Here is a 26,346-nt window from a genome sequence, read left to right as displayed (position 1 = left end):
GCTACTGCAGACTAGTCAGGGGCCACATGTTGACCCCCGTTTACTGCTGAAAGTCCCTACAATGGGCTCGTGAGCATCAGAACTGATGGCCAGGTGAGTGTCGCTTACCTGGGGAACACATGGCACCAGGATGCACTATGGGAAGAAGGCGGAGGCAGTGTGATGCTGTGGGCAAGGGTCCTGCCGTTCATGTGGATGTTACTTAAACCCTTTTCCACGGTACGGCAGTATCAGCTCGCCTCGACTTTTTTTGGTTTTCCATTGTGGAAAAGTGCTTCCAGGTACTTTTTTCATATCACCCCCGTCGAGGTTCGAAGCGAGGTGATACTAAAATGTGACATGAAAACAGACCAGACTACTGATTGGTCAGAGAATCATCACAATACACTGCGTCATCATTGCGCCTGACAGAGTGCACAGAAAGTTTTATATTGTACAATTTGCATACGTTATTTCATCACTAAATCAAGTTTTGAGGTGAGAAATCAGCTGTGTAGATTTCGAATATAGACAGTTTTACGAGAAGTGATGGCGGAACACAAATGTGCTTGAATATTTTGAGTTACTATTGAGTTGAGGAGCTCCGCAAGTGGCTGCGAAAACACAGCTGGAAGGTTTTCATACCGCTCATCTGTTTGAGGAATGTTGAAACGTTTTAACTTAAAAAACAGAAAGCTGTGTGGATCGCAGCAGTTGTGTGTGGTGTTTATTATGACGACCAGCTTCATTGAGGGGTACCATCTATCTGCAATGGAAAACGGAGGACAGTGGGCCAGTCGACTCGGTACTGGAAATGGAAAAACAGCCTATGACACGTACCACCTACCTAAGCATCGCTGCAGACCATGTACCCACTTTCATGGAAACCGTATTCCCTGTCGGCTGCTTTCAGCAGGATAATGCGCCCTGACACAAAACAACAACGGTTCAGGAATGATTTGAGAAACACGAGTTCAAGGTGTTGACTTGGCCTCCAAATTACCCAGATCTCAATCCAAATTGAGCATCCGTGGGATGTGCTGGACAAACAAGTCCGATCCATGGAGGCCACACCTCACAACTCCCAGGACTTACAGGATCTGCTGCTGACGTCTTGGCGCCGGATACCACAGCACACCTTCAGAAGTCTAGTAGAGTCCAGGCGGCAAAGATTACCTACGATCAGAGTGGCTCAAATACAGACTGAATCAAAAAAGCCACCACAGGGGAAGTTGTTTTTTTTTCTCTTTTTATATTATAGGAAAGTTAACACTGAAGCTAAGCTAACTGTCTGTAGCTTTACATTTTAACAGACAGAAATGTGTTGATGTGTTGCTTCATATTAAGGACCCTGCAGGAGACTGATTCAAGAGTTCCAGTTGTTTTGTTTTTCCAAGGGTTTTATTATTAATGAACTGGTTTCGTCTGTAAAAGGACAGAGGTGGGACAGGGAGAAAAACGATGTTTCCACCAGTTTAACGTCTTCGGTCCAGCTTCATGTGTGAAAACAGTCTGTATGTACATATTAAAATCCAGAAACGTCCCGTGCAAGGTGTTTCTGTGTTCTGTCTGCTTTTCTAAAAGTTGTGGATAGAAAGAAGGTTGTGTTAGTTTGATGTCAGGAGGTGGGAATGTTACGAGTTGTTTGGGGTTTGGGATTTGGGGGGGGGTGGTGGTGGTTCGTCTTCCTCGCTCCTGAATCCAGCGGTGACGTGGGGAGGGATCAGTTTGCAGAGGGGTGGAAGGAAAGCTGCTGGGTGGGGTGAGCCTGAACCTGCACAGCTGGAAGACAAAGCATAAAAAATATTTTTTTAAATTAACTTCAACATTTAGAATTATAAACACTTTAAATTACACAGTCACATCATCGCTACACTATGTTTTTGTTAAAGGGCCCTATTTCTACACATTTTTAGGGTAATTGCATCCGTCAAACTATGTCTTTGAAGGGCTTGTGTTTGCCAACGAGAGTCTGACATCCCTTCAGAGATAGACCTGAAAAGAGTAAGATGTCTTAAAGACTCACGTTTCCACCTGTTGTCTTCCTGCAACAACTCACATCTCGCGAGATTTCAAGGCTCTTTCATTGGCCTCCGATTGCATTTTAAAATTTTAACCATTACTTAGAGCCTTGCATGGTCAAGCTCCCTCTTACATCCAGGATCTACTGGTCGCTCTCTGAGGTCTTCAGGCCAAGACCTTTTTAACTGTTCCCAGAACACGTTTTAAAACAAGAGGTGATTGTGGTTGGTGTGTGGTGGCTCCAAGGCTCTCAAGGCTAAAGGGAGAGAGCCTTCTGTGGAAAAACCATATCTTCTTAGACAAGCATTTAGCTAGCCGTATGGCTTTGTAGGTTTGTGTTGTTTTTATGCGTTTTCTTTTATACTGTGAAGCACTTTGTGACCCCTCTTGTCTCTGAAAGGTGCTATATAAATAAAGTTTACCTACAATAACACAAACTAACTGATCGAAGCAGCGGTAGACCAGAGAGGTAAAATTACTGGTTTTATCAATGGAGTCTGGTGGCTTTTGTTAGCGAGTGAGATCCCTTTTGTTTAGCCAAAAACACATAAGTCTCGCGAGAAGGGAGTTGTTGCTGGAAGACAACGGTAAGTCAGTAAGTCATACTCTTTAAGGCGAGACATTGAAGGCACTCGTCAATTTTGGTATAATTTGCTTCCATAAACATGTCTTCTTTCAGACTAGCGGAAACAAGAAAACCCAAAATAAAAATGTAGGTGTTTATTTTACAACACTGTCATTTTGTGTGTGCAGATTTCTCCTAAATTCACCAAATGTTAGCATTAGATAATGCCTCATTTGCATGTTTAAACATAACATTTAAGAAAACTTGTAATAAAAAAATAACTGACTTAATGCAAGTAATCAACCGGAGAATTTTGATGTGGATACCTATCAGTGAAAATGTTCTACCCTATTCACCTTTAGTGTCCCACCTTAAAAAAAGGGTCTCTCTCTGTAGAAATCAGACTCACTTAATATAACAATCTGAGCCGTACCGTGACGAATCCCAAAGGATTACGTTGCAGCCCTGTTTCTTGGCTGCAGGCTGAGGCGATCTACTGGACCAGTTCTAAAATGTTTTGTACAGATTATTTATTTAGACCCTAAAAGACGTAACATAGGGCCCAGGTTTAAAAATTCCCAGAATTACCCTTTAAAAAAACACGCTGAAGAGTTTTTGCTCTTCAGCAGCCACATTTCTGATAAAGTGAGCTGTTTTCAAGATATCTGTGTTTTACAGTTACACTCTAGAAGAAGACCGTATTGTGGCCCAGAGGCAGTCTGTGTCCGGTTTGAGTTTTACCTTGGTGGTGTCCGATGTAGAAGTGTTGTGGTGCTCCCTGCTGGGGGTTGGAGCCACTGCCCTGCTGAGGGGAGACGTAGTGCAGCATGACCGGCGGCAGTCCATGACCTGCAGAGTGGTGAGGTCCCGACATGCCTCCTGCGACGTGAGCCTGCAGAGGACAAACAAGACATCTCATGAGAAACCGCAAACTGGGACCACTGAAGGACACGCAGGGCTCTGCGCTAACCCTTCCGGCCCCCAAGGAGCACTGTGACAAATGCTCAGTAACACAACAAACTTTTATTTGCATTTATTGAATTCGGTCCGGTCTCAAGCGAGTGCGCTGCGGTGCAGGTCAGCAGCAGTGAAACACGGGAGCAACATAATCCTTTCGGGTAAAAGCGCCACGTCAAAGTACGTCCACAAAAGTGCTTGTTTTTGCTGCTGACGGGCTCAGATTGTTATTACAAGTGTGACAACATTATGGAAAGGATCCCTACAGAGAGAGACCTTTTTAAACAGTGAAATCCTCTTTGTTTAACCAGAAACAGTTTCTATATCGTTCTAGTCAAAGCCACCAGACTCCACTGACAAAAATAGTAATTTAACCTCTCTGGTCTACCACTGCCTCGATCGGTTAGTTTGTGTTATTGTGTGACTATGGCGTTTCTAACCTTTAAAGCACAAAAATCATACAATAAACACAAAAACAACAAAGTCACACAATAAAACAAACAACCGACCGACTGAGCCAACAGTAGACCTGCAACTCTGGGGTCCTGCGAGGTAAAATTACTGTTTTTGTCAATGGAGTCTGGTGGTCTTGACAAACGCGATATAGTAACCGTTTCTGGTTAAATAAAAAGGATCTTACTCTTTCACAAAAGGTCTCTCTCTGTAGGGATCCTTTTCATAATGTTGTCAGACATATACAATAACAATCTGAGCGGTTAAAACAAGCATTTTAGAGGAAGTACTTACCCGCAAGGACTACGTTGCCGTAGTCTTTCACTGCTTCTGACTGCAACACGTTCGCTCAATACCGGACCAGTTTCAAAAAATGTTGTTCCAATAAGCTACAGACAAAAACATGGGGAAATAGTGAAGTTCCCCTTTAGTGGTGAACAGATTCATATTCACCTGTGTGAGTTGGCTGATTGAGGGGAAGCCATGCGGCAGCGGCTGGTGGGTGGGGAGGCTGTATCCCTGCATGGTGTAGGAGGCCTGCGGGGAGCTGTGGCCAGGCGGCAGGTTAGGAGGGGTCGGAGCAGACAAACCTCCAGAGTGGAACATGGACTGAGGCTGAGGACCACCCTGATTCGACTGCGAGGGAAACGAGTTGAGAAAGTTGACCTGAATACCCAAGATTGATCAAATAATGTCACAGGAAGGACAGAGACAGCTGAGGCAAAGATATCACATGGAAACAACTTTATTTTCCATTATGTCCTTCCAAGCCAAAGTTCTTAATGTAAGTTAAAACATGTTGTGGTGTAAATTAAAAGAAAATCTTGCAAAGTAGTTTTGCATGTTATGTCAAATTCTGACCAACATAACCACATTGTAAATTTTCACCTGGTTTAGTCAAACTATTATGCTAAAGGACACTTTCATGCTGCCGACCATTTTACAAAGTACACAAAAGCTTTTCATAAGGACCAAATACATTTCTCATAATCTCGGCAGCACATTAACATCCGTACAGTGTGAGTATCTTTACCTGATTGTGTCCCGGACTGGGTGCTGTGTGCTGGGGTTGATTCCCAGTCGGGGTGCTGGAGGGCTGAGGATGATGGAGGGCGCCCGAGTGGTGAGAGAAAGACTGAGCTGAGAGAGAAACACCAAATAAAAGCATTAAACATGCAGTATTCCCCCAGAAAGCTCTACTGATGATTTACATTTAACTTCTGGCTGACATGCATACATGGTTTAAGTTCCCCTGTCATTCAATGTACAGACTTTGGGGATTCTGGCGTAAACCCCGCCTGCAGTTCATGCTATCATAGATTGCATAAACTACAAGCAGGGTTATATAATATTATTGAAGTCCTATTTAAAGTGAGCATAAATGATCCCATGCTAAGGCATCTGTATTAAATTAAACAGCCCTTTTTGTTCATCTATAAAAATCTTTGATCGTGCCTTGCTTATGAACAAACTAGGATCCAAAGGATTTGGTCTTAAGTCTCAACGATGGTTCAGTAACAGCGTAGAAGGCCGGCCGATGCTATATCTAAATTCATTCCTATTACAAAAAGGGGCCCTACAAGGTTCAATACTTAGACCAGTTTTTTTTTAAATTTTTTAACCAATATCATCTGTAATCTGAGTTTTCAGATGCTAAGTCAATATTTTGAGAAGGTTTCTCATTATTTTAAGATACTAACTTATTATTTTCAGATCGTATGTCATTGCATGACTTACAGGACCTATTTTCTTTTTTTTTTTTTTTTTTTTTAAATCACAAAATTCACAGAAATGGGCTCCCAATTTTTTTATCTATCTATATGCAGATGACATTATTTTATACCTCTGTGTCGATTCTATACAACTAGCTTTAGAAAATGTGCAGCTTTCCTCTGCCTCAGCATCTGGATTCAATGTTGAAAATCAATACTGAGCATTAGCGAAGTTTTAACATGGCTTACTGTACAGAAATAAAAACAGCACTTTGTCATCAGAGGATCTGGATATGTATGCACATTTATAAATGCATCATTATGCATTTCCACTTTGGCTTTATCAAGAAATCATCTGCTGTCATGTTCCTAGGTAGGAGGTAACTTACACTAAACCTGATATTTATATTTTATATTTATATTTTTGTTTACACCGGCTTCAAGAACATTTTCTATCATTTATCTTTCAGGGACCCGAAGTCGCAACCAATTACTTATTATGTCATGTTAGGTCACAACAAACCAAACTATATTCATAAAATTCACATTTTATTTAGTTTATAAAACTTCCTGCTCTGCCTTTGATTACATACAATGAATAAAAACATAAGTCTGCTTACCATACATGGCCTGCTGTGGCCCCGGCTGGCCCTCAGCCTGGCCGGGGTACTGGGGGCCAGGAGCTCCCATCTGTTGATGAGGGGCTCCGGACGTCAGCATCCTCGCACCCCCCTGCAGCATTGAGTAAACCGCCTGGAAATAACATTAAAGACAGATTTGTCCAAACTGCACTTTACTGTTGGTCTGCTGAGCGGAATTAAAGAGATATAAACTTTTGTGGGGTCACTTAATATGTAAATAGGGTCACAAGAAAATCAAGGGTCCAGTAATTGTCTAGCAGTTAAACTTGGAAATAAACACGTTTTTACCTATTCACAGACTCTGATTTTTATTAATAAAGGAGGTGTATATGTAATTTTAATTATTTTTAAGTAGGTATTTGATTTGTTTCCAAATATGTCTGGAACTTTAAAATACAAGTTAGTTCAACTTTTTTATATACACTTAGCTAGTTAGAACTATTTTATAAACCGTTAACTAGTTTTACTATTTTTTAATACACTGGTTGATTTACAGCTGAACAGTGGTTTGCTGCCTCTGTACCTGTCCGTGGTAGTGTGGGGGCATGGCCTGGATCACCTGACCGTACTGCAGGTAGGACTGGGGATAAGGTGAAGCCACCAGAGGGGGTCCTGCAGCTGAGGCTGCAGCTGACATCATGGGGGAGTTCTGGGAGGGATGGTGCTCTGGACGCTGTCCCACCACCGGGCCTGAAACAGCAGAACACATGGTCACCGTTTCACCTGGGATATCTGATCATTAATGTCAAAAGGATATTGATAGATTTACATTTATATTAATGGATTTCGTCCTTGCACCTGTTATTATTCTATCTACATCAATTTGAGGAGAAAAGTCCGAAGTTTTAGAAATTTAAGTCCCAATAATGTAAATCATTATCAGAGATAATGATATCCACACAAGTATTAAATCACATTGAATCTAAAAATATGTGCATGCGGTCTGCATGTTAAGAGTTACGACTCAGAGAAGGAGTGTGATATTTGACACAAAATGCAGCAACAGATCATTGATCAAACTACAATAACCAACCTCCACTTGACCTCCGAGCACCTGTCTCTTTCAACTCACATCTAAGCTTTTTTAACTTCCCCTTATTGTTGCGTACAGACATTAATAATAAAAATGTGTGTGTGGTGTTGACCTTTGGCTCTGGGGTATTTGCCCTGGTTGACAGTGGACATGGTGTACTGATACATCTGAGGCGCCTGAGGAGAAGACAAGGAGACATTAAAATGACAGCGGTGGAACAAATCTCTGCTTACAGAAACTAAAGAGGGAGAGAGGGATTCAAACCTGGATTGAGTGCCCTTGGATGTGGATGGGTGAGACGTAGGACAGGTAGTGTCCAGGTGGGTTGCTGTAGATGGCTCCTCCTCCTGGCTGTCCTGGACCGGGCAGAACCACAGAGGGGCTGGGGGGGTTCGGTCGAGGCGGGGTGGGGGTCGGCGCAGGCTTCTGTCACAACACAAGAGAAAGAAACACTGTCAGAGAGGTGAAGTTAGTTTCACAAACACTACATGACAGGTTTCTCATAGACCAGTTTATCGATTGTATAACAGACATGTAATCGAAGTGTTTGGAAGCCATCAAGTCAAATTTTAACTTCTGTATTATTTAACTGGTGCTGCAGCATAATCCTTGCGCTGACAGGCCCATGTTGTTTTTGTGGTGTATAACATATGTGCATTTGACGCATAACAGTTTAACATAGCACTGTAGCAGCTGGATAGAGGATTAGTGACCTTTAATGGGAGAGCAGAGGTCAGTGGTTACGTGGAGGCTCAGACCCTTATCTGGTGTCCAACAAGATGTCTACACTTATCTTATAGAACTTTGCTCTTATATGGATTGGAGCCTTAGTTTGCAGACTCAGACCCTTATATGGTATTTAGCAGATACCTAAACATGTCCTATATAAGCTGTGTTTGATGTACAGAGAGACAGAGTGGCCATCGGGCTGGGTCACTCTCCAAGCTGCTGCAGAGCTTGTAATTGATGCTGAACTCCTTGATGTAATAAACTTTTATGATCAAGAACAGTGTCAAGCGGATTTCTTCTCAACACATCACCGCAGCATTATTGTTCGGACACCACATTTTTGACAACATTATGGGAAGGATCCCTACATATCATTTGTTTAACAAGAAACAGCCACTGTATCACTCCCGTCAAAGCCACGAGACTCCTTTGACAGAAACAGTAATTTTACCTCCCAAGGCTTCCGCTGCCTCTGTCGGTTAGTTTGTGTGCATTTGGTGTTTTTAACCTTTTAAAACTCCAGATACAATACAAACAAACAAAAACACTTAAAGTCACACATCTAACTGACCGAAGCAGCTGTAGACCAGCAACTCCCCTGTTCTGCAAGTAGGGTTGGGTATTGGTACCTTTAAAGTGATACAGATACCAGTGGAGTACTTAATTCAATACCTTGCATAAAATGTCACCTGTTGGAGCCATAGTAGTGGATTGGTAGCTTATTATTATTTGTATTGTTATGGACAAGCAAGGTTATCCATTTTATTTCTTCTTTCAAATAGCTGTTATATAAAAGTATTGGGAAATTGTATCAGATCCTCCACATCCTGATTAGTTCATCCTCACTGGTATTATTACACTGGAAAAACTATAGCTTGGAATGAGAGAGGAGAGAAATAGTTTAGAGACCAAATAAGTTGTGGTAAACGAATATAAGGTAATTTTTTGATACGTGTGTTTTTGTTAACTTTCGATCGCCACACAAGCGTTTAATTGATGTGATGGAACGCAGCGATCGATTAGTGACAAGTGATGTGAACAGCAAATAAAAATGTACAGAGAAGAGCTAAATGATACCAGAAGATGAAACCAACGAAAGCCGAGCTTGTGCTGATAAACTTGCCACAGTGACGAACATGCCTGAGATGCAGCCGAAGGTGAGCGGCTGTTAAAATCACACATGGATTTGGTGCATGCAGCCTTTTTTTAATAAAGTTAATGGTGCAGGCACAAAGGGGGAAAAAAGACTCTTCTCTTTTTTTTTTTTAGTGTGTTCGGATGATACCTTAAAGGTACAGAGTAGCGTTACCCGTCTCTATCGGCAAGGTAAAATTACAGTTTTTGTCGATGGAGTCTGGTGGCTTTGACGAGAGCAACACTGTTTCTGGTTTAACAAAAAAAAAAAAAAAAAAAAAAAAAAAAAAAAAGGTCTCTCGCTGTAGGGATCCTTTCCATAATGTTGCCAGACACTTGTAATAACAATCTGAACCTGTTGGGGCCAAAACTACGACTAATGTGGACAGATGGAGCGCAGTTACCCCAAAGAATTTTGTTGCAGCGCTGTTTCACTGCTGCAGGCTGCAGCGCGCTCGCTTAATACTGGACCAATTTCAAAGAATGTTGTCCCAATGTTGTCCCACACAGACACAAAAACAAGTTCAAATAGGTTGAAAAAAGTGACAGATCTCTCAATACATTCACAAACTTACATCAGACATTAAGAGTGACAGTTTCATTAAACTCACCAGGACTGCGTTTCCTTTTACAGGAAGAAATTCTTTTGCATTTGGATTCAACGTTGAGTGTTTCACTTGCCTGCAAAAAAGACCAGAACAGGCACAATATGATAAAGTTTGAGTAACAGATCTGTGAGTTTTAAGGTTTATCTGACAAAAGGTTATCCCCTTTAATACGCAGTTGCAACGATTGAGAGGAAAACAAAAGAGCTACATGTTGACCTTACAGCCTTGTGTTAGGCTGACACCTGCAGACCCCTTCTGGACAATATATTGTACATACTATAATGTCCCCTCCACATATTTTTATTTCTTGATTTTTGTAGTAGCTTTGGAACCTACAATTTTGGCTTATTAATATTTATTATTATGCACCAAAATACCAAATCAAATAACTTGTATGTGAAACTCTACTCGGTGCAGATTCTGATTAATCAAACTAATCCCAGTTATTACTGTTGTTAATGGGAAGTCATTTTTCCACCGGGGTCTTCTTTAATCTCATTCTGACTTGGGGTCTGATTCAGGAAAGAATGACTACAGAAACACTGCCAATATCAGTGGAAGCAGTGAATATCCTACGACAACGTTTCAAATAAGTTAAATTTATATAAATTATTTCAAACAAGACCAAGCCCCAGACAAGTGGACAGATATTTCGCTCGTCTTGGGGTCTGACCGAAAGTAAAACACAGAAAGTAGCACTCTGCATTTCCTATTGTAGCCAACAGGAATCTCCTTAGAGGATAATTTTTGTGTAACTAGTCGTGAGCTTATGACTCCTGAAGCTCGTGGACATATTGTGATTATATGTGCATTTACGAGGGTCACTCACGCTGATCCAGCTGCAGCCTCCGTACGTTCACTGCCCTCTGGACAGGCCTCCTCGCTGCTGGGGGCCTGCTGGGTCATCCCAGGCGGAGGCCCCTCTGGTCCTGAGGACTGGGGTCCAGCAGGAGCTGTGGGGGTCGAGGCAGCAGGGGTCATGGTGGGGGGAGCCGCCTCTGTGGTCTGCTGCACATCTTGGGCAGAGGAGGTGAGAGTTTTGGGTGGTGCGGGGGAGGAGGAGGCGGAGGAGGTGAGCTGAGGAGGATCTGCAGAGGCCGGACTCGCTGATGGAGAGGAGCTGGGCTGCAGCTGACAGACAGGAAGACGAACATCACCAACCGAGCCCTGAGACAACGTTTGATACGTTTATAACCTCACCGTTGATGTGAGACATCGGCACTCATTTATCAAACCGTCTTACAAAGAACAAAGTTAAAAAAGGAGACATTTTTCATTGACACGGCGTCTGTTTGCCGCTAGCCAAAATTAGCATCGCAGTTAACATGAATTACTGTACTGATGCATCTTTAACCAACCTAGCTAGCTCCACCCCCTCGTCCAAATATGGTCGCGTGTCTGGTTCCAAAAAAAATAATCAAGATGGCAACGACCAAAATGCCAAACTGGAGGCTTCAAAACGGTTGTCCACAAACAAACATGTTGCGTCACGGTGGCTACGTCCACTTCTTTTATACAGCCTGTGGTCACGACCCTAGATTGTGCAAACCGAATTTTGTACCATGAAGAAGATGAAAGAATTTTGACTCTAATGCTGTGTTCACATACAACGCAAATTTAATCCTCGCAACGCTTTCCTTGTGGGAGTTTTATCGCTGGACTACTGTCAAGTACTTGTACTTCCGGCGCCGCAGAGTGTGGCAGCACAACAGCTCCCTCTCTCCTTTCCTAGTTTTTAACCTTTTTTATATTTCTATTTAACTTTTTACTTACGCACTAATTTATTTGCACATTCTAGCCTTTTTTCTTGGTGAATAGTTCTCTTGTGAAAGCTAATTCACTGAAAACGGTGGAGATCCACGCCCCGTCTTCCCTCAGTCGTCATGGGGAACGTCCGCTCACTGACGAACAAGATGGATGAACGCTCGGCTCTGGTCGGCGGGCAGAGCGAGTATCTGGAGTGCAGCACGTTATGTCCGACTGAAACTTGGCTGAATGGGAAGACACCAGACTGCTCTGTGGAACTAGCCGGCTTCTCGCTAGTTCGAGCAGATAGGAAGAAACAGAGCGGTAAGAAGCTGGAGGAGGACTTTGTAAACTCCAAATGGTGTAACCCAGGTCATGTTACCCCAAAGGCAGAAATCTGCATTTGCTGTTCAAATCTCTGTTGAACAAGAAAAAGATTGCTTTCATGGCAGGGGTCAACGAAGAGGCCAGGAAAGCAATCCAGAAGGGGCTGAAGAGAGAGCTGAGGAGGGCTGAGGACTGTTATAAGAACAGGATCGAGGGGAAGCTGCAGCAGAACAACAGCAGAGAAGTGTGTGGGGGTGTGAGAACAGGCCAGCAGGAGCAGCAGAGGGAACAAAGGACCGAGCAAACGAGTTACACCAGTTTTTCAACGCTGGCTGTGCCCCCCTCTCTCCTCTCGCCTCCACCCCAGTCATCACAACCAGCCAGCTGAGACGGCAGCTCACCAGAACCCGGATAAACAAGGCCAATAAACCCGATGACATCCACCCGAGGGTCCTCAAGGTGTGTGCTGAGCAGCTGGCGGGAGTGGCATCTTTTTGACCTCTCGCTGAGGTTGAAGAAGGTGCCGAAGATCTGGAAGACTTCCTGCATCGTCCCTGTCCCCAAAAAGCGCTGTTCCAGCAACCTCTCCAACTTCAGGCCTGTGGCACTAATGTCACATGTCGTGAAGACTTTCGAGAGACTGGTTCTGCAGCACCTTAGGCCCCTGGGTACGCGACTGCCTGGACCCTCTGCAGTTTGCGTAGCAGGCTGACATCAGCGTGGACGATGCCATCATCTACCTGCTTCACAGAGCTTACACCCACCCTGGAGAAGCCAGGGGGCATCGGGACTTGTGGCGCCAACAAACTGGGCGAGCTGGTGGGGATGGAAGTGGACAGTGTGGAGGCAGTGACTGAGAGGAGGATGAGAGGGAAGCTGAAAGCCATCATGGACGACCCCTCTTATCCTCTCATCTCAAAGAGCTTTGGAGGCTCATTTGTGCCAACGCTGGCAGGACTTTATGAAACATTAATTAACTCATCATCAAACTATATCGGTATAAATGGTCTAATTTTATCTCTACTTTGTATGTAATCAAGCCGCCCAAAACGCTGAATTCGCTCTCAGTGTGAACACAGCATAAGCAAAGCTGGAGGAGAAGATCAACAAGAATACAGCTCCGAAAATCAATCAATCCCAATTTCTGGACAAAATAAACTCACTCATAAAATTTTACATTCACAAATACGAACTGGACAGTTTTGGAAATAAGATCGTCCCTGAATGTCTATTTGGAAAAAAAGTGTCAATGCCCAGGCCCAGTGTCTCAGTCCTGAACCCTCTGACAGGACCCTGACCCCTGTATGACCCCTGTATGACCCCTGTATGACCCCTGTATGAACCCTGTATGAACCCTGTATGACCCCTGTATGAACCCTGTATGAACCCTGACCCTCAGCATGAGATTCTTCTTACCCTGAACTCTTTGCCGAACTTGCGGAGTTCCTCCAGCTGGGATCTCTGCTGGACCGAGGGAGCTGAGCGAGAGATGAGATCAGTTACACCACAGTGGGATTAAAGGCTGACATAAGCACTGCTGTGTGGATTATATCGACCTGAAGCCAGGTCCTATACGTATAAAAGGGACGAGTGTAAACCTCGTGAAGGACAGAATCTTTTACCTTTGCTGCTCTTGCCTTCCTGCTGACCGGACAGACTTTCAGTTCGCTCTTTAGCTGCTGCGATGAGGATTTCATTCACTGTGGAGGACAGAGAGAGACAGAGAGGACATATTTAACACATCAGCACCGTCCACTCTCATGTTCTAACTATTCATTAACATCCATATATTTCAATATTTAAATGTTGCTTAAACAACTTGCAACCTCGTCTCTATGTAGCGGTGTCAAAATGTCATTAAAAATATTTCCCCCCCAAGAAAACCTTAAATAAATGTCTCACCATCGACAGGGAAGAGCGGGGTGGGGCCGGATGGTTTGGCGGTGTTTGCCGTGGAGTCCAAGAAAGTGGGGCCGACCAGGGGGAGGTCCTGGGGAGGGGCGTCCGGTTTTGGAGCGCGAGAGACTGGAGCGTGAATAAACAGAGGGAGGAGAAACCGATCTGTCGTCAATTTACTATATGCAAAAGCAAATACAAAATTATATTAAAGAGGTGGTATTCTGCTCATTTTCAGGTTCAGAATCTTATTTAGAGTTTGTACCAGAGCAGGTTTCCATGGTTATATTTTTGTCAGACTTCACATTGCTGCAGCTCCTCTTTTCAGCCTGTGTTGAAGGCTTCGTTTTAGCTATGGAGTGATACATCTTGTCTCTAAATGATCTTTGTTGGGAGTCGCACATGCTCAGTTCCTAGTTAAGGACTACTAGCCAATCAGAAGCAGAGAAGGGCGGGTCAGCGAGAAGCCGGTAAACAGCTCGGGTTCAGCCGTACGTGTTGCCGACCAGCTTGGCAACATGGACTGGAGCGAGAGTTTCAGAGCGGTGAGTTATTAATCTGTATCCATAAAGGTTTAACTGAGCTCTGTCTCTACATCACAGGAACAACTTTATGTCCACTGACTGCCTGGAGGGTAGCTAGTGTTTGGAAGGGAGAGGAGAGCTGTGTGCTGCAGCTCGCTGTTTCTGAGGGCGTGTCGGAGTAGCCGCTTGGCGAGCGTTATATGAGGCGCGTTTAGCTTTAGGGAAGAGGCTGGACTACAAACGAGCGGTTTTCAGTTCAGAGCAGAGTTTTCTGTGGGAGATGGGAACTCCCTTTGGGCTTTTTCCCTTTGCAAACCTGTTACATGCACAATAAAGGAATATAACTCAATAAAGGAGAGGGACAACGCCAAAAAACAGAATACCACCTCTTTCAAAAGTTATAAGAAGAAAATGAATGAAGTTCTTTGTTGTTTGAATGAACCATTTCATTGTTTATATGATTATAAAGTAACTTATCCTTGTGTGTTTGCTGGACCCACCTGCAGGTGAGGACTGGGAGTTGGGGGTCCGCAGGGTCCTGTTGCTCTGAAGTCTCTGGGATTTGGGGGAAGTTCTGGATGTAACTGAAAGAGAAAACGAGCAGTTAGAGCCAACACACACAAACATTAAATTACACACTAAAGACACGGGAGGCTTTAACAGCAAACAGAGGCAGGAGGAGATTAAACCATCAACATCATTCGCTTTTTTTTGCCTAATTAGACTCTCAGGCTGCTGTGGAGGGATGCTGATTGGCTGAAAGAGCAGTGATGGAGATTAATGACGGTAACATGTTTGATAAGAAGCTTTATAATCTACATTTCAGACCGCTGCTGTTAGCGTGCTAGCCATGCTAGCTCAAGCAGTTTATGTTTACAACCCTGCCCACGCCATTTCCTGTCCTCCCCACTTTTTGGCGGCACCACGCAGGTAAAGTCCACCAGGTCGGACTGCAGCTTCGGAGCGGTGTGGGCGTGTACAGACTGACTGACTCTCTCTGACCCTCCTATTAGTTTTATATAGTTCTCTACCTCAAACCAATGACAGCTCAAACTCTTCTCTGACCTTGAACCGCCTCCGTACCTCCGTTAACAGGAGAGCGCGTCGTGTCAGCCAGCGCCTGAGGATGGGAGAGGGAGTGCGGGAGAACGTGATTGGCGCAGGGAGGGCTGCTGGCCGCCGGCGGGCTGCTCTGTGATTGGTGAGGAGAATAGGCAGTTCTGACGGACAGCGGGCTGCTCCTGTCAGACGGCGGTTTGGGGGAAGACGAGCTGGGCGGCGGGTGTCTGGTGGAGGTTGGTGCGGCGGTTCGGCCGGAGGCTCCGGTCCTCACGCTGCTGCCAGACAGGCCGATCTCCCGAGCCCGCTGGGGGAGAGGGATGTATTTACCTTCCCTGGAAAAGCAGAGGAAGGAAAAGAGACTGTGAGGAGAATTCTGGGAAGCTGATGGGATAAAATTCTTGCTTTCAATCAGAGAGGGATTTCGCCCTCTTCACCTTCTCAATGCTCGTCTCCTGGTCAATCCTTTAACAAACAAATCAGCTGGCTAGAGAGCTTTTGCCTACCGTGCTCCCTATTTATGGAAGGACTATACTATATGCTGTTAGGGGAGCACTTCACTTCCTCTCCTAGAATTTGTTGGGTCGAGCTCCTTTTAATATCCTCTTAATCTGAAGGTTTTAAATGAAGCAGTTTCATCTTCTTTATCATTAATTTTCTAGCTTAAGGTAAAATATGATATGATTAATGTGACTGCTGTTTGATGTGTGAAAAGAAAATCTTCAAACATTTTTTTTTTCTTATCAGGGTGAATTCTGAACACCTAGAGGATTGCTGGTCTCAGACTGTCTTCAAACTTCAACTTTCCAGCATTGTAAAAACCTCTTCATCGAACTGCTGTTGTGTGTTTTGGCATCTGAAGGGTGTTAAAGCTCACGGGAACAACACCATTACCTGTTTTAAGCTTTGATTATAACAGGCGTGTTATCGTCTGTAGGGCTGTCATGTAGGGGTGGGCGATCTCTCCACGATACCCATGTCGCGATCTCTCCACGATACCCATGTCGCGATCTCTCCACGATACCCATGTCGCGATCTCTCCACGATACCCATGTCGCGATCTCTCCACGATACCCATGTCGCGATCTCTCCACGATACCCATGTCGCGATCTCTCCACGATACCCATGTCGCGATCTCTCCACGATACCCATGTCGCGATCTCTCCACGATACCCATGTCGCGATCTCACCACGATACTTATGTTGATTTTATTATTATAGTACCAAAAAGTAAAGTTATTAAGTACAATTTATATAAGATCGATACTTGGCGTCCATGTATCGATACAGTATTGCCATGGAAAATATCGCGATACTATGCTGTATTGATTATTTCCCCCCCACCCCTACTGTAATGTCACTTTGTATTTCTTTTACAGTTTGAACATGGGGAGAGTGAACATTCAGTGTGAAATGTTTAGCGTATAAGTGAAACGGTGTTGTTGTGTTTAAGAAGTCTTTATTCTTCTAATCAGCCTGTTTTTAGAAAACAAGTGTCAACTAACAGCCCAAAATGGATTTTATAGGGGTGTAACAGTACACAAAAATCACAGTTCGGTATGTACCTCGGTTTTGAAGTCACGGTTCAGTTTATTTTCGGTACAATAAGGGTAAAAAAATGCAAACATTAAATTGTTTATGAACTTTTGTAAACACAAATTAGTTCACAATTTTTCAAACAAACTTTAAAATTACACATTACTATACTACTACTACTTACTACTATACTAAAAATACTGCTGAAACTACCACCAAGTTCTCCACTAAATAAAATATTCTCTTAATAAAAAATATACAATATGGATTATAGTGCAGCAGTCTGATTCTTTTATTCCGTCTATGAGCATCATCAATCCCAGCTTGAAGGCCTGCTCAGATAAAAATTTAAAAATCTTATCTAGTCTAAAGTCTGTTTAAATCCCTAAAGGCGTTTGCACTGTGCTCGTTGTTTTGCAGTAACGTTCTCCTTCGTGTGGTACCATTAGTGAGTTAGGCAGTTTGACGTGTTGCCAGAAACAAACCCGATCACTGCTGAGAAATGTCGGCCCGCTGCTTTCGTCTTATCGAAGTTTTCCCAAACATAAGACCTTAACAATAAGGGAGGGTCTTAAAGCTCTGGCTTCTCTGCTCTGGCCGTGATGCTTAAGTCACTAGTTAGCGAGAGGCGGGGCTAAAGCGGCTGCTTGTGTAGTGCTGTAAGGCGGAGATTTGGTCCGCCACTTAATATGTTGATGTGGAAACTCAGAATTTACGTATGTTCCACACACAAAACAAGCCTAATATTTAACGTTAAAGTCTGCATTCGGTGCACATGTGCAGCGTTCCAAACATCCTGTACCGAAGCGGTGCGGTACGAATATACCAGTACACCCCTAGTACTTTATTAACCCTAACCTTAGAAATCATAAGTCTGATTAAGGAAACTGATTCAGAGTATTTCAGAGTAATTTAGAGTAAGAAATCATGTTCCAGGTCCTGCACAGATTGTCATCACAATCATTTTTATATCCAGGAAGCTAACAGACAATGAAACGTAATGTTACTCTCACCTGCCGGTGGCGGTGAATCCGGGGCTGGCTCTGTCCTCCCTCTCTCGGACCACGGAGCTGTATTTGTCCTCCTCGCTCCTGCCATCGTCGTTCTCTAAAGAAACCCGCCGGCGGTACTGCAGGCTGCTCTCGATCTCGCTGGCCAACCGAGCCGCTCGGGCTTCCCGCTGCCGGTAAACCTCAGAGTTTGCCCCCTTCTCTAAAGGCATGCTGGGAGACCAAGCAGGAGACAAATAAATGCTTTAATGTTTAAAAAACACATTATTTTTCTCATCCTGTCCGTTTCTTCAGCTCCTCTTTTCTTTTCTTTTCTTTGGCTCCTGTCTATTTAAGTCCCTACCTCCCTGAAAGCCCACTTGCTTCTGATTGGCCAACAGCGATTACTGAAACTGAGGATGTTTTCCCTCTGATGTCCTCCAGCTGCTCTGCCTCCACTTTTGGTGAATTACAGAGCTTGAATGTTACTTTAGCCGCTAACTGCTGCTAACAGCAGCTGCAGCTAGCTACACAGCTAGCCGTCCTATTACTGATTCTTCCCGGAGTGGAAGCTTGGAGCTCCGGGGGTGTGTTGGTGTTTACACCTCCAACAAAAGCTTTGGACCGCTGGTTCAGAGCCAGCTGATAACAGCAGCTAGGGTTATCAGCGGCTAGCGGTTACTGTGGCGTTAGCAACAAATAAACTTCATAAATCACAGAGTTAAGGCAGAGGAGCCAAAGGACATCAGTGGGAAAACCAGACAATATTTCCCTTTCCTTCAGAACCGTAAAAAAGCACTTTCTGTGAGACACTGAACAACCTCCAGCTCCACGAGCTCGTATGAACGCTTCTCTCGAACGTGGGCTAGTTTGTGTAAATTTTGGGGGCGTAAACATTAAAGATCCAAGATTTTATGTCACATCTAGCGCTTGTTGGTTCTCGCCCGTTTTTCCAGGGAACTTTTGCATGCGTGACATTTACATATGAAGGCGGAAACAATGGCGTTTGAGGCTCACCGTCTGTCAGCTCCATGTACTGAACTCTTTTTATTCAAATATGCCAGGGGTATTCAATTAGATTTCAAAGAGGTCTAGTTAGAGAAAATTTCCTGAAGCAAAGGTCCGGAACATCAAAACAACGAACTTGCGTTATCATTCAGTACTATAACCTATAGTTGTATCAACACATGTTTTTAGTCAACAACGGACTGTCAAATCAAATAATATTTCAGTCAGTTTTCACATCAAACTGGAGGGATAATAAATAATAACTATTCAAATAATAAATTCTAAATTTAAGTAAACTAAAGTGCCTCATTTTTAGAAAAAATTTAATAAAAAGTGTAGCTTGAAGTGATGAAGTGCAGTCTTAACCAATTTTATAATAGACACACAAATGAACAGCTGTAATGCCTCCTCTTCTCTTTCATTTCCTCTTACAGAGCTACCACTTTCCTACTTTCTGTTGTTCAGTGAGAAACGTGAGCTCCAGCTAGCATCTAGATCTATGAGATATTCTGGTTTTGAACTGCCCGTGGGAGGAATGTACATGTAAAAATCTGTACATTCTTGATTAAAAGTCATGTGAAATCTCTTTTATCTTTCGTCTCCTCAATTCGCGTGTTTCCAAAACGTCTCTGGTGAATCTCGCGGACTCGACTCGAAAGCATCGGTATGCACAGATTTGATTGGCTGAGCAGCGTCACATCAGACGACTGGAGCACATGCGATTGGTCTGTGAGTTTCCTGGTCCTCTAAACCAGTACAGTAAATGCTAGAAAAGCTGCGCGGGTTAAAATAGAAACGCTCCGTCACGACGTAGTAAGTCTCAATAATAAATGGGCTGTAGGTCGGCGGTCCGGAGAGGACGGCGGCTGGGTCCGCCTATTAGTGACCTCTGAACTATGCCAACAAGGTAAATATAGTTTTCCATTCGACGGCACTGTTTAACAACCTAGGTCTGATATTTATAGCTTGGCCATCAGTTATGATAACAATATACTCACCAAGGTAACAGCAAGGACCAACCTCCCCATTTAATTTTGCTTTCTTATATTTTCACCTTCATTCAAGTGTGTCAGACAGAATAAACTGGCTGAACAGTTCTGCTGCTGCCCTCTTCCAGGTTCCCCAGGATGAATGCTGCCTGTACGTCACTCTGAATAAAGGCTCTGTGTCTAAATGCTCTAAAGGGTAAATGTGTGAGGACAGACTCACGTGTACATGGAGAGGCTGGAGTCGTAGGTGGACTTGACGCCGTACGCCTCCTCGTTGAACTTGAACATCTCGTTGGCGTCCCAGCCGTTTGACTGAAAACAAGCAAACATTAACCCTTTCACCTCTGTAATACAAATGGTCCGCCAGTTTCTACTCTGGAGTATCTTCAAATGCTTCATATCCATAAAATCTGTACCACCTCAGCTAAAAGGTTATGTAAGTCAATAAACCATAATAATTGATGAAAGTATTGAAATTGTGTGATAAATTAAAAAATAAATAAATACATAAATCTCATGTTTTCTCATAAAATTCTACAAAATAAACACAAAACATATTGATCCGAAATATTTCTAAATGTAGAGAGATCAGTAACGCTTGTAATTTATTATCCATGTTTCACATTCACTGCTGGTAGTCCAGGCTGATGTTGTGTGTTTTCCTCTGGAGAGGGGTCATGTGATAGGAGCCTGACGAATCAGGGAAGGACACGCCACGACTGATAAGACACAATCAGGACACTGAAATCAGTCTGTTAGGGGTGGAGGGAACGATATTTTGCAAGGTAAATTCGTATCACGAACGTCAAGTATCGATCTTTTATTATATAAATTGTAGATGAGAAGTTTGTTTTTTGGAGCTAATAAAATTGCTTTTTCAGTCCACTAGACCAAAAAAAAAAAAAAAAAAAAAAAAAAAAAAAAAAAAAAAAAGAGTTTTCCTTTGGGGACACAATTTGAAGTTGGTAAAAACGTAAAATATTGCAATAAATTGCAATATGTTTAACATCACAATAGTATTGTATCGTGACATAAGTATTGTGATAATATCGTATCGTGGGGCCTCTGGTGATTCCCACCCCTAGTGTCTGTGTCACTTTGCGGCCAACGGATTTTCGTTTTCAAACAAAATAAACCAAAACAAAAAACGGCTCGTTTCCCAATTACCATTAGTAAATAGGGAAAAACGGGAAGCTTTGGTAAGCAGCCAAGTAAGCGGTTGTGGGCCTATGGCACATTTGTTTATTGTTATAGGTTGTATTTTTTTATTTTACTTACTTTTATTATTTTTTTTTTTACTGTAAAGCACTGTGTAATGTTTGGAAAGTACAGTTGCGATGATTAATCAAGTAATCGATTAGCTGTCAATTATTTAATTAACCAGCGACTGTTTTGATAATCGATTTTTAAAAAAATCCAGTTTCTTAAATGTGAATATTTGCTGGTTTCTTTGCCGACTGATTCATCATTATTGGATGTCTCTGGTAAAAAACCCAGCTCAGAACAAAGCTCATTTCTCTTACATATGGTAATGTATACGTGTGTGTGTTTCTCACTCTGTCTGACTCCAGCTCGAAGTTTTCTCCGTTTCCATTTCCATCCCACCTCTGCAGAACTTTCTCCCGGTGTTCCCCGTTGACCCGCGATGAGCTGATGGACGTGTCGGTGAACGTGTCTGCACACACACACACACACACACACACACACACACACACACACACACAGGTTAGTGTTATTAGTGAACTTATAGAGGTGTATTTGTGAGCTTTCCTTCAGCGCCACAAAGGTCAACACTCCCTCCATGTGTCTGGTACCTCTGACCGCAAAGCTTAAGTCGACATCGCGGCAGGTCATGGTCACCAGGTCGGTGGGGCTGAAGATCATGGTGTCAGTTATGTCTTCAATCTTGGGTGGAGAAGACTGGCTTTCTCCTCCTCCCCCTCCGCCGCCGCCTCCTCCTCCATCGCTTTGTTTATGAACAGCATCAACAGCCAGCTCGCACTGGTGGTACACAGAGAAATCAGTTATTGCACATGGCGCCAACAAATGAAGGAATCAGAGTCAGGAATCAGTGTTGTGTCGTGGACGTTTTTTGTTTTGTTTTTTTTTGTTTTTTTTACCTGTGAGCTTAAAGTCTTAAAGATTCCTTCATACGCTGCTCCATTTTTCACCTTCACTTCACAGGTGGAGCCCTGTAACCAGCAGCGAGGGAAGCTTCAGTCTCTTTGTACGTGGTGCTTTATGACAGAATCAAGTTTTAATACAATTCAGACAGACAGAACTACTCACCACGACTGCCGTGAGGAAATGAAGCATCCTGGCGTTGTTGTAGACGCCTTCAAATAGCTGCAAACACAGGCGACAGGTGAGCAGGTTGTACAGTGAAGAACAAAGAAACACACACACAGAGCTTTGGATAAAACTGAATCTGTGTTTAATGGATCAATACTAACTTTTTCAGACCAATATTGATATCAATATTAGATAGTTTAAAAATCCAATATCGACATATTGACCACTATCTTTAAAGGATCTCTTGACTTTAGTGTAGAAATGAAACAATCAACTGGTTAATCAATTAGTCAGACACACAAAATTGGCAGCATTTTGTTCAATTATTAATCATTTCAGTAATTTTGTTATGTATTCTGAACTATTGTTTGGACAAAACAAGCAATTTCAGACCAAACGATGGATCAATCAGTTACCAAATTATTCAGCAGATCAATCAATAGTGATAAATAATAATAATATTCATTAGTTGAAGTCCTGATTGTGTTACAATATTAACAAAACGTATGAAGAGAGGGGAACATCTGTGTAAAAATAATCTTGCTCTCTGCTGGACGAACTCTGGATTCACTTGTCTTATTTATCGGCTGATGCATAAATCAATACCAATAAATCTGCCACAAACTAATATCTGTTGATTATATCTGCTGTTCGTATAATTTGTCTGGTTTTAATGTACACTGAGTTACAGATTATATAACAAACATATTTAGTCTGTTTCTAATTTAATTTTAATTTCTTTTGCGCTTTTCCCTCTGCAGAAAACTCCTTAACATATCACACTTAGTATTTATAATTTACATTTATTCATTTAGCTGACGCTTTTATCCAAAGCGACTTACAATTGCTGTATATGTCAGAGGTCGCACGCCTCTGGGGCAACGAGGGATTAAGTGTCTTGCTCAGGGACACACCAAAGGCAAGTGTCTTAGCACTGCGCCATCACCACCCATTTATTTATTTATTAATTACCATTATAAATTATTTCTATTATTATTTTGTCATTTTATTCCAGTCACTTCTGTCTACTACAAATATGCAAATATTTAATTTGGGGCTGAATAAATAAAATAAAATACTCATTTACTGCTCCTTTTAAGTATTTATTTAAACATATTAATAACTTACATCTTACAGCTGAAGTAGGGCTGGGCAATAAAACATTAATGATAATTATCGCGATATCCATTTACAGAGGTTTATTTTAAATATCTTTTATCATTCTCATTTTATTTGGTATTTTATCTGTAAATATGGGGGAAAGTGTCCATCACACATGAGTAGAATATGTCAATATGTCCCTGAGAAAGACACTTAACCCCTGGTTGCTTAGTTGACCTCTGACATATTTAGCAATTGGATAAAAGCGTCAGCTAAATGAATAAATGTCATGTCATGGTTGGAATCTAACCAAGGTCTCCCACACCACATCCAGTTTCTATATTATCACAATAAAACCCTCCAAAAAAAGACTCTTATCAATGTGCTTTAAAAAAATGGAATTGTGTGATATGCAAATCAGTGCATATAAACATAATAAAACATATAACATTGTTCTTTTCATGTTTATATTTAGCTTTGTAAAGGGTCACTGTGATTAGGGATGAAACGGTTACCGGTTTAAAGAGAAACCAGGGTAAAATTCTTGACGGTTACAAACTTTAATTACCCTGATAACAGTGTTCGATTCCCGCATTTTAAAAACTCCCGTGCTGAAGCATCGGCGTGTGTTTGTTTCGGTCAATGGCAGAAGACTCGCTGCAGAGATTTTTTCAGCCTGTCTGAAGTCTGGTCGTATTTTGTTTTTTTTATATAAGAGCGCTGAGGGAACCTAATTAGAATAAAATGACCTTATAGTGAAACAGGGCGAGTTAATTTTTAGCTTTGGTTTGTCTGTCTGACTAACAGCTTGTAAACTGAAGCTCTCAGTGTAAAATCTCCACACGTTGTTCTGCTGCTGTCTGCAGACTCTGTTCGTGATAACGCGTTAAGTAGTTCAGTCTCCAACAAACATGTTTAGTTCGTTTAAAAATCCGGTTGTTCTTATATTAGTTGTCCAACAGGAGAAACTCAGCAGCCTCCTGAACAAGACTCATCCTAAGACTCCTTTATATTCATGCAATTGTGTTTAGGGTCACTGAATTTACTGATACAATAATATAAAATTAAATAATAGTTTTAATGTTAATGGACATTTGATTTTCACATTACATAATTTATTAGCTGTTATTTTAAACAAAAAGTTAATTTTATTTGTGGTTTTTAATATAAAACCTGATGAAATGGTTTCATTGTTTGTGTAAGTACATTTTGATCTTTTTAAGCACATTTTATCATGATAATACTGATAACCGTGATAATTTTGAGCACTATAGTCGTGATTTTACATTTTCTAATTGTGATATAGGTAAAGTAGGTGGGGAGAAAAAAAAAAAAAAGACCGTTTGACTGTAGTGTCTCGCTTTAAGGACCCTTCAGCATCCTGGGTGCTTGTTAGTCATCAGAACTGGTGTTTACACGCAGACCTGCTTCTGATTTTTCTCCCCCGACCACAAAAATCACTTTCACTTCAGTTAAACAGGTAGAAAAGGACACGCCAACAACCAAGAGCCTCTTAATAAACACACCGAGCTGTCACTACTTACTGAACTGCTCGCTGGAGACGACTGGGTCTGTGATGGTGGTTTCATCGTGTTCCTGGTCCTGCAGAGGGTAGAAAAACACAACATAGAGCTAAAAACAGCTCCGACCGGGAGAACAATAAACACAAGCCGCACACAGGCAGCATAGCTACATTTCTAGCTAACAAGAGAGCGACTTAAAACACGTTGACATGGCATGATTCAGCACAAATTAGATTAACTACTGTGATATTAAGTGTTTCTCTTAAAGATGAAGACGGAAAAGCTATGTTGTTGTTGTTGTTGTTGTTGTTGTTGTACGGAATAGTAAAAACCCCAGCTAGCTAGATCAGCTAACGCAGCTAGCTTAAGCGCAGACGTCGAATTTAACAAACAGACGCACAAGACGAACCGCTGAAAAACGACGCTGGCTTCACATTAAACAACCGACAGGTGAGGAAGTATTAGTGTGTAAATTATACTTTTTAGTCATGTGCATCCCTGTTATTCCTGTCTCGTCGTCCCCAGTGAAAAGTCACACGGTTTTGACAGGCCGAACGCGGTGCGCCGCTGAAAAACAACAAAACACAGCTACGTGCGCGTTCGATTTGCTATACCCGGCGACTGGTCTACACGTGATCCGGGTGGAGACTTGCGGGCGGATTCATTTACAGGACATGAGAAAACCAAGAAATAGATTTTATTTAGCTTACAGACGCTTTTTATTTTATTTTAAAACGCTGTTTTCAGTAATGTAAACACTCGCGTCGCGTATCAGCAGTAACTTCACAGCAACCGGGCAGACTTGAGAAGCGGTACGAGCGCACCAATGATAAACCCCGCCTACTGACTTAACCTTAATAAGTGATTGGACAATTTCTGTGTCAATCATTCCTGACCTTGTTTCTCATTGGTTCGGCCTCATATCACTCATTGGGTGATTCCTGAAAGACTGTCACGCTAAAGGTCACGTAAGGTAATCGATGCTAGAGAAAGTTTGTTTTCAGGTTTGAGCAAAGAAATTACCAATCACAATTAATTTTAACAAATGTGAGCTTTGCTAATCAACATATCAAGTAACAGGATGATATTTTAAAAGCGGTTCTTGACTTAAAAAACAAAAACAGATTGAACTGTAAGTATTTGTGGTACTAAATATTACTTACATTTGACTAAATCAGCATAACATTAAATTTTTGACCTTGAAAACAGTAATTTTGGCAAAAAATTAACAAAAAGCTTATCTCATGGCCCTCTTACTAGCTTTTTACAGTTTCCATCCGCACCTGACATGTGGTTAAAAGCTCAGGTATGCACAGTCTATTGGTTGTTATTCTTCTCTTATTAAGCTCATATATGACATGTTGTAATACAAACTGTTGTGCCCCCCGAGTTGCATCTATGCGCTGTATTATTCACACGTTTTGACAAAACTTGAATAATTTCAAGCAGGATTACCTGGCCCCAAGTGTTCTGTTGTGTTTCTGTGTAATAAAAACAATTTAATTTAGAAATATACATCACA

General features: G+C 42.3%; 1 protein-coding gene across 6 annotated transcripts; it reads right to left on the bottom strand.

The window, feature by feature from the left end:
* Window positions 1–1,556: 1,556 nt before the first annotated feature.
* On the bottom strand, window positions 1,557–25,564 carry atxn2l (ataxin 2-like). 6 transcript variants are annotated; one of them, XM_038708466.1, is made up of 23 exons: window positions 25,323–25,564; window positions 24,846–24,903; window positions 22,198–22,254; window positions 22,029–22,100; window positions 21,723–21,909; window positions 21,465–21,583; window positions 20,129–20,220; window positions 17,936–18,145; window positions 15,392–15,720; window positions 14,827–14,910; window positions 13,809–13,931; window positions 13,529–13,606; window positions 13,323–13,384; window positions 10,663–11,000; window positions 9,837–9,906; window positions 7,627–7,788; window positions 7,475–7,538; window positions 6,853–7,019; window positions 6,309–6,441; window positions 5,010–5,116; window positions 4,430–4,642; window positions 3,308–3,458; window positions 1,557–1,761 (listed from the first exon to the last, which is right to left on the bottom strand). In XM_038708466.1, exons 2-23 carry the CDS (start codon window positions 24,888–24,890, stop codon window positions 1,703–1,705), a joined length of 2,922 nt encoding a protein of 973 aa, XP_038564394.1. In that variant the 5' UTR covers window positions 24,891–24,903; window positions 25,323–25,564; the 3' UTR covers window positions 1,557–1,702. The 6 variants fall into 6 exon arrangements, with proteins under 6 accessions (XP_038564394.1, XP_038564372.1, XP_038564378.1 ...); XM_038708444.1 differs by having other exon boundaries at window positions 25,304–25,563; XM_038708450.1 differs by having other exon boundaries at window positions 15,410–15,720; window positions 25,304–25,559.
* Window positions 25,565–26,346: the final 782 nt, after the last annotated feature.

The sequence above is a fragment of the Micropterus salmoides genome, unplaced genomic scaffold, assembly GCF_014851395.1.
Source record: "Micropterus salmoides isolate LMB-PRFRI ecotype aquatic unplaced genomic scaffold, ASM1485139v1 Ms_hic_scaffold_10, whole genome shotgun sequence".
NCBI classification, from domain to species: Eukaryota; Metazoa; Chordata; class Actinopteri; order Centrarchiformes; family Centrarchidae; genus Micropterus; species Micropterus salmoides.
Note: the sequence above shows the minus strand (reverse complement) of the source record. Positions and strands in the feature narration are given on the sequence as shown.

Bases quoted from the DNA above. Each gene is read 5' to 3' on its own strand.
- atxn2l (XM_038708444.1), bottom strand. The intron at 21,910-22,028 runs GTAAAAAAAACA...GTGTACCACCAG, and splicing joins TTAAGACTTTAAGCTCACAG to TGCGAGCTGGCTGTTGATGC. The intron at 13,932-14,826 runs GTGGGTCCAGCA...TTCACGCTCCAG, and splicing joins CTCCCAGTCCTCACCTGCAG to TCTCTCGCGCTCCAAAACCG.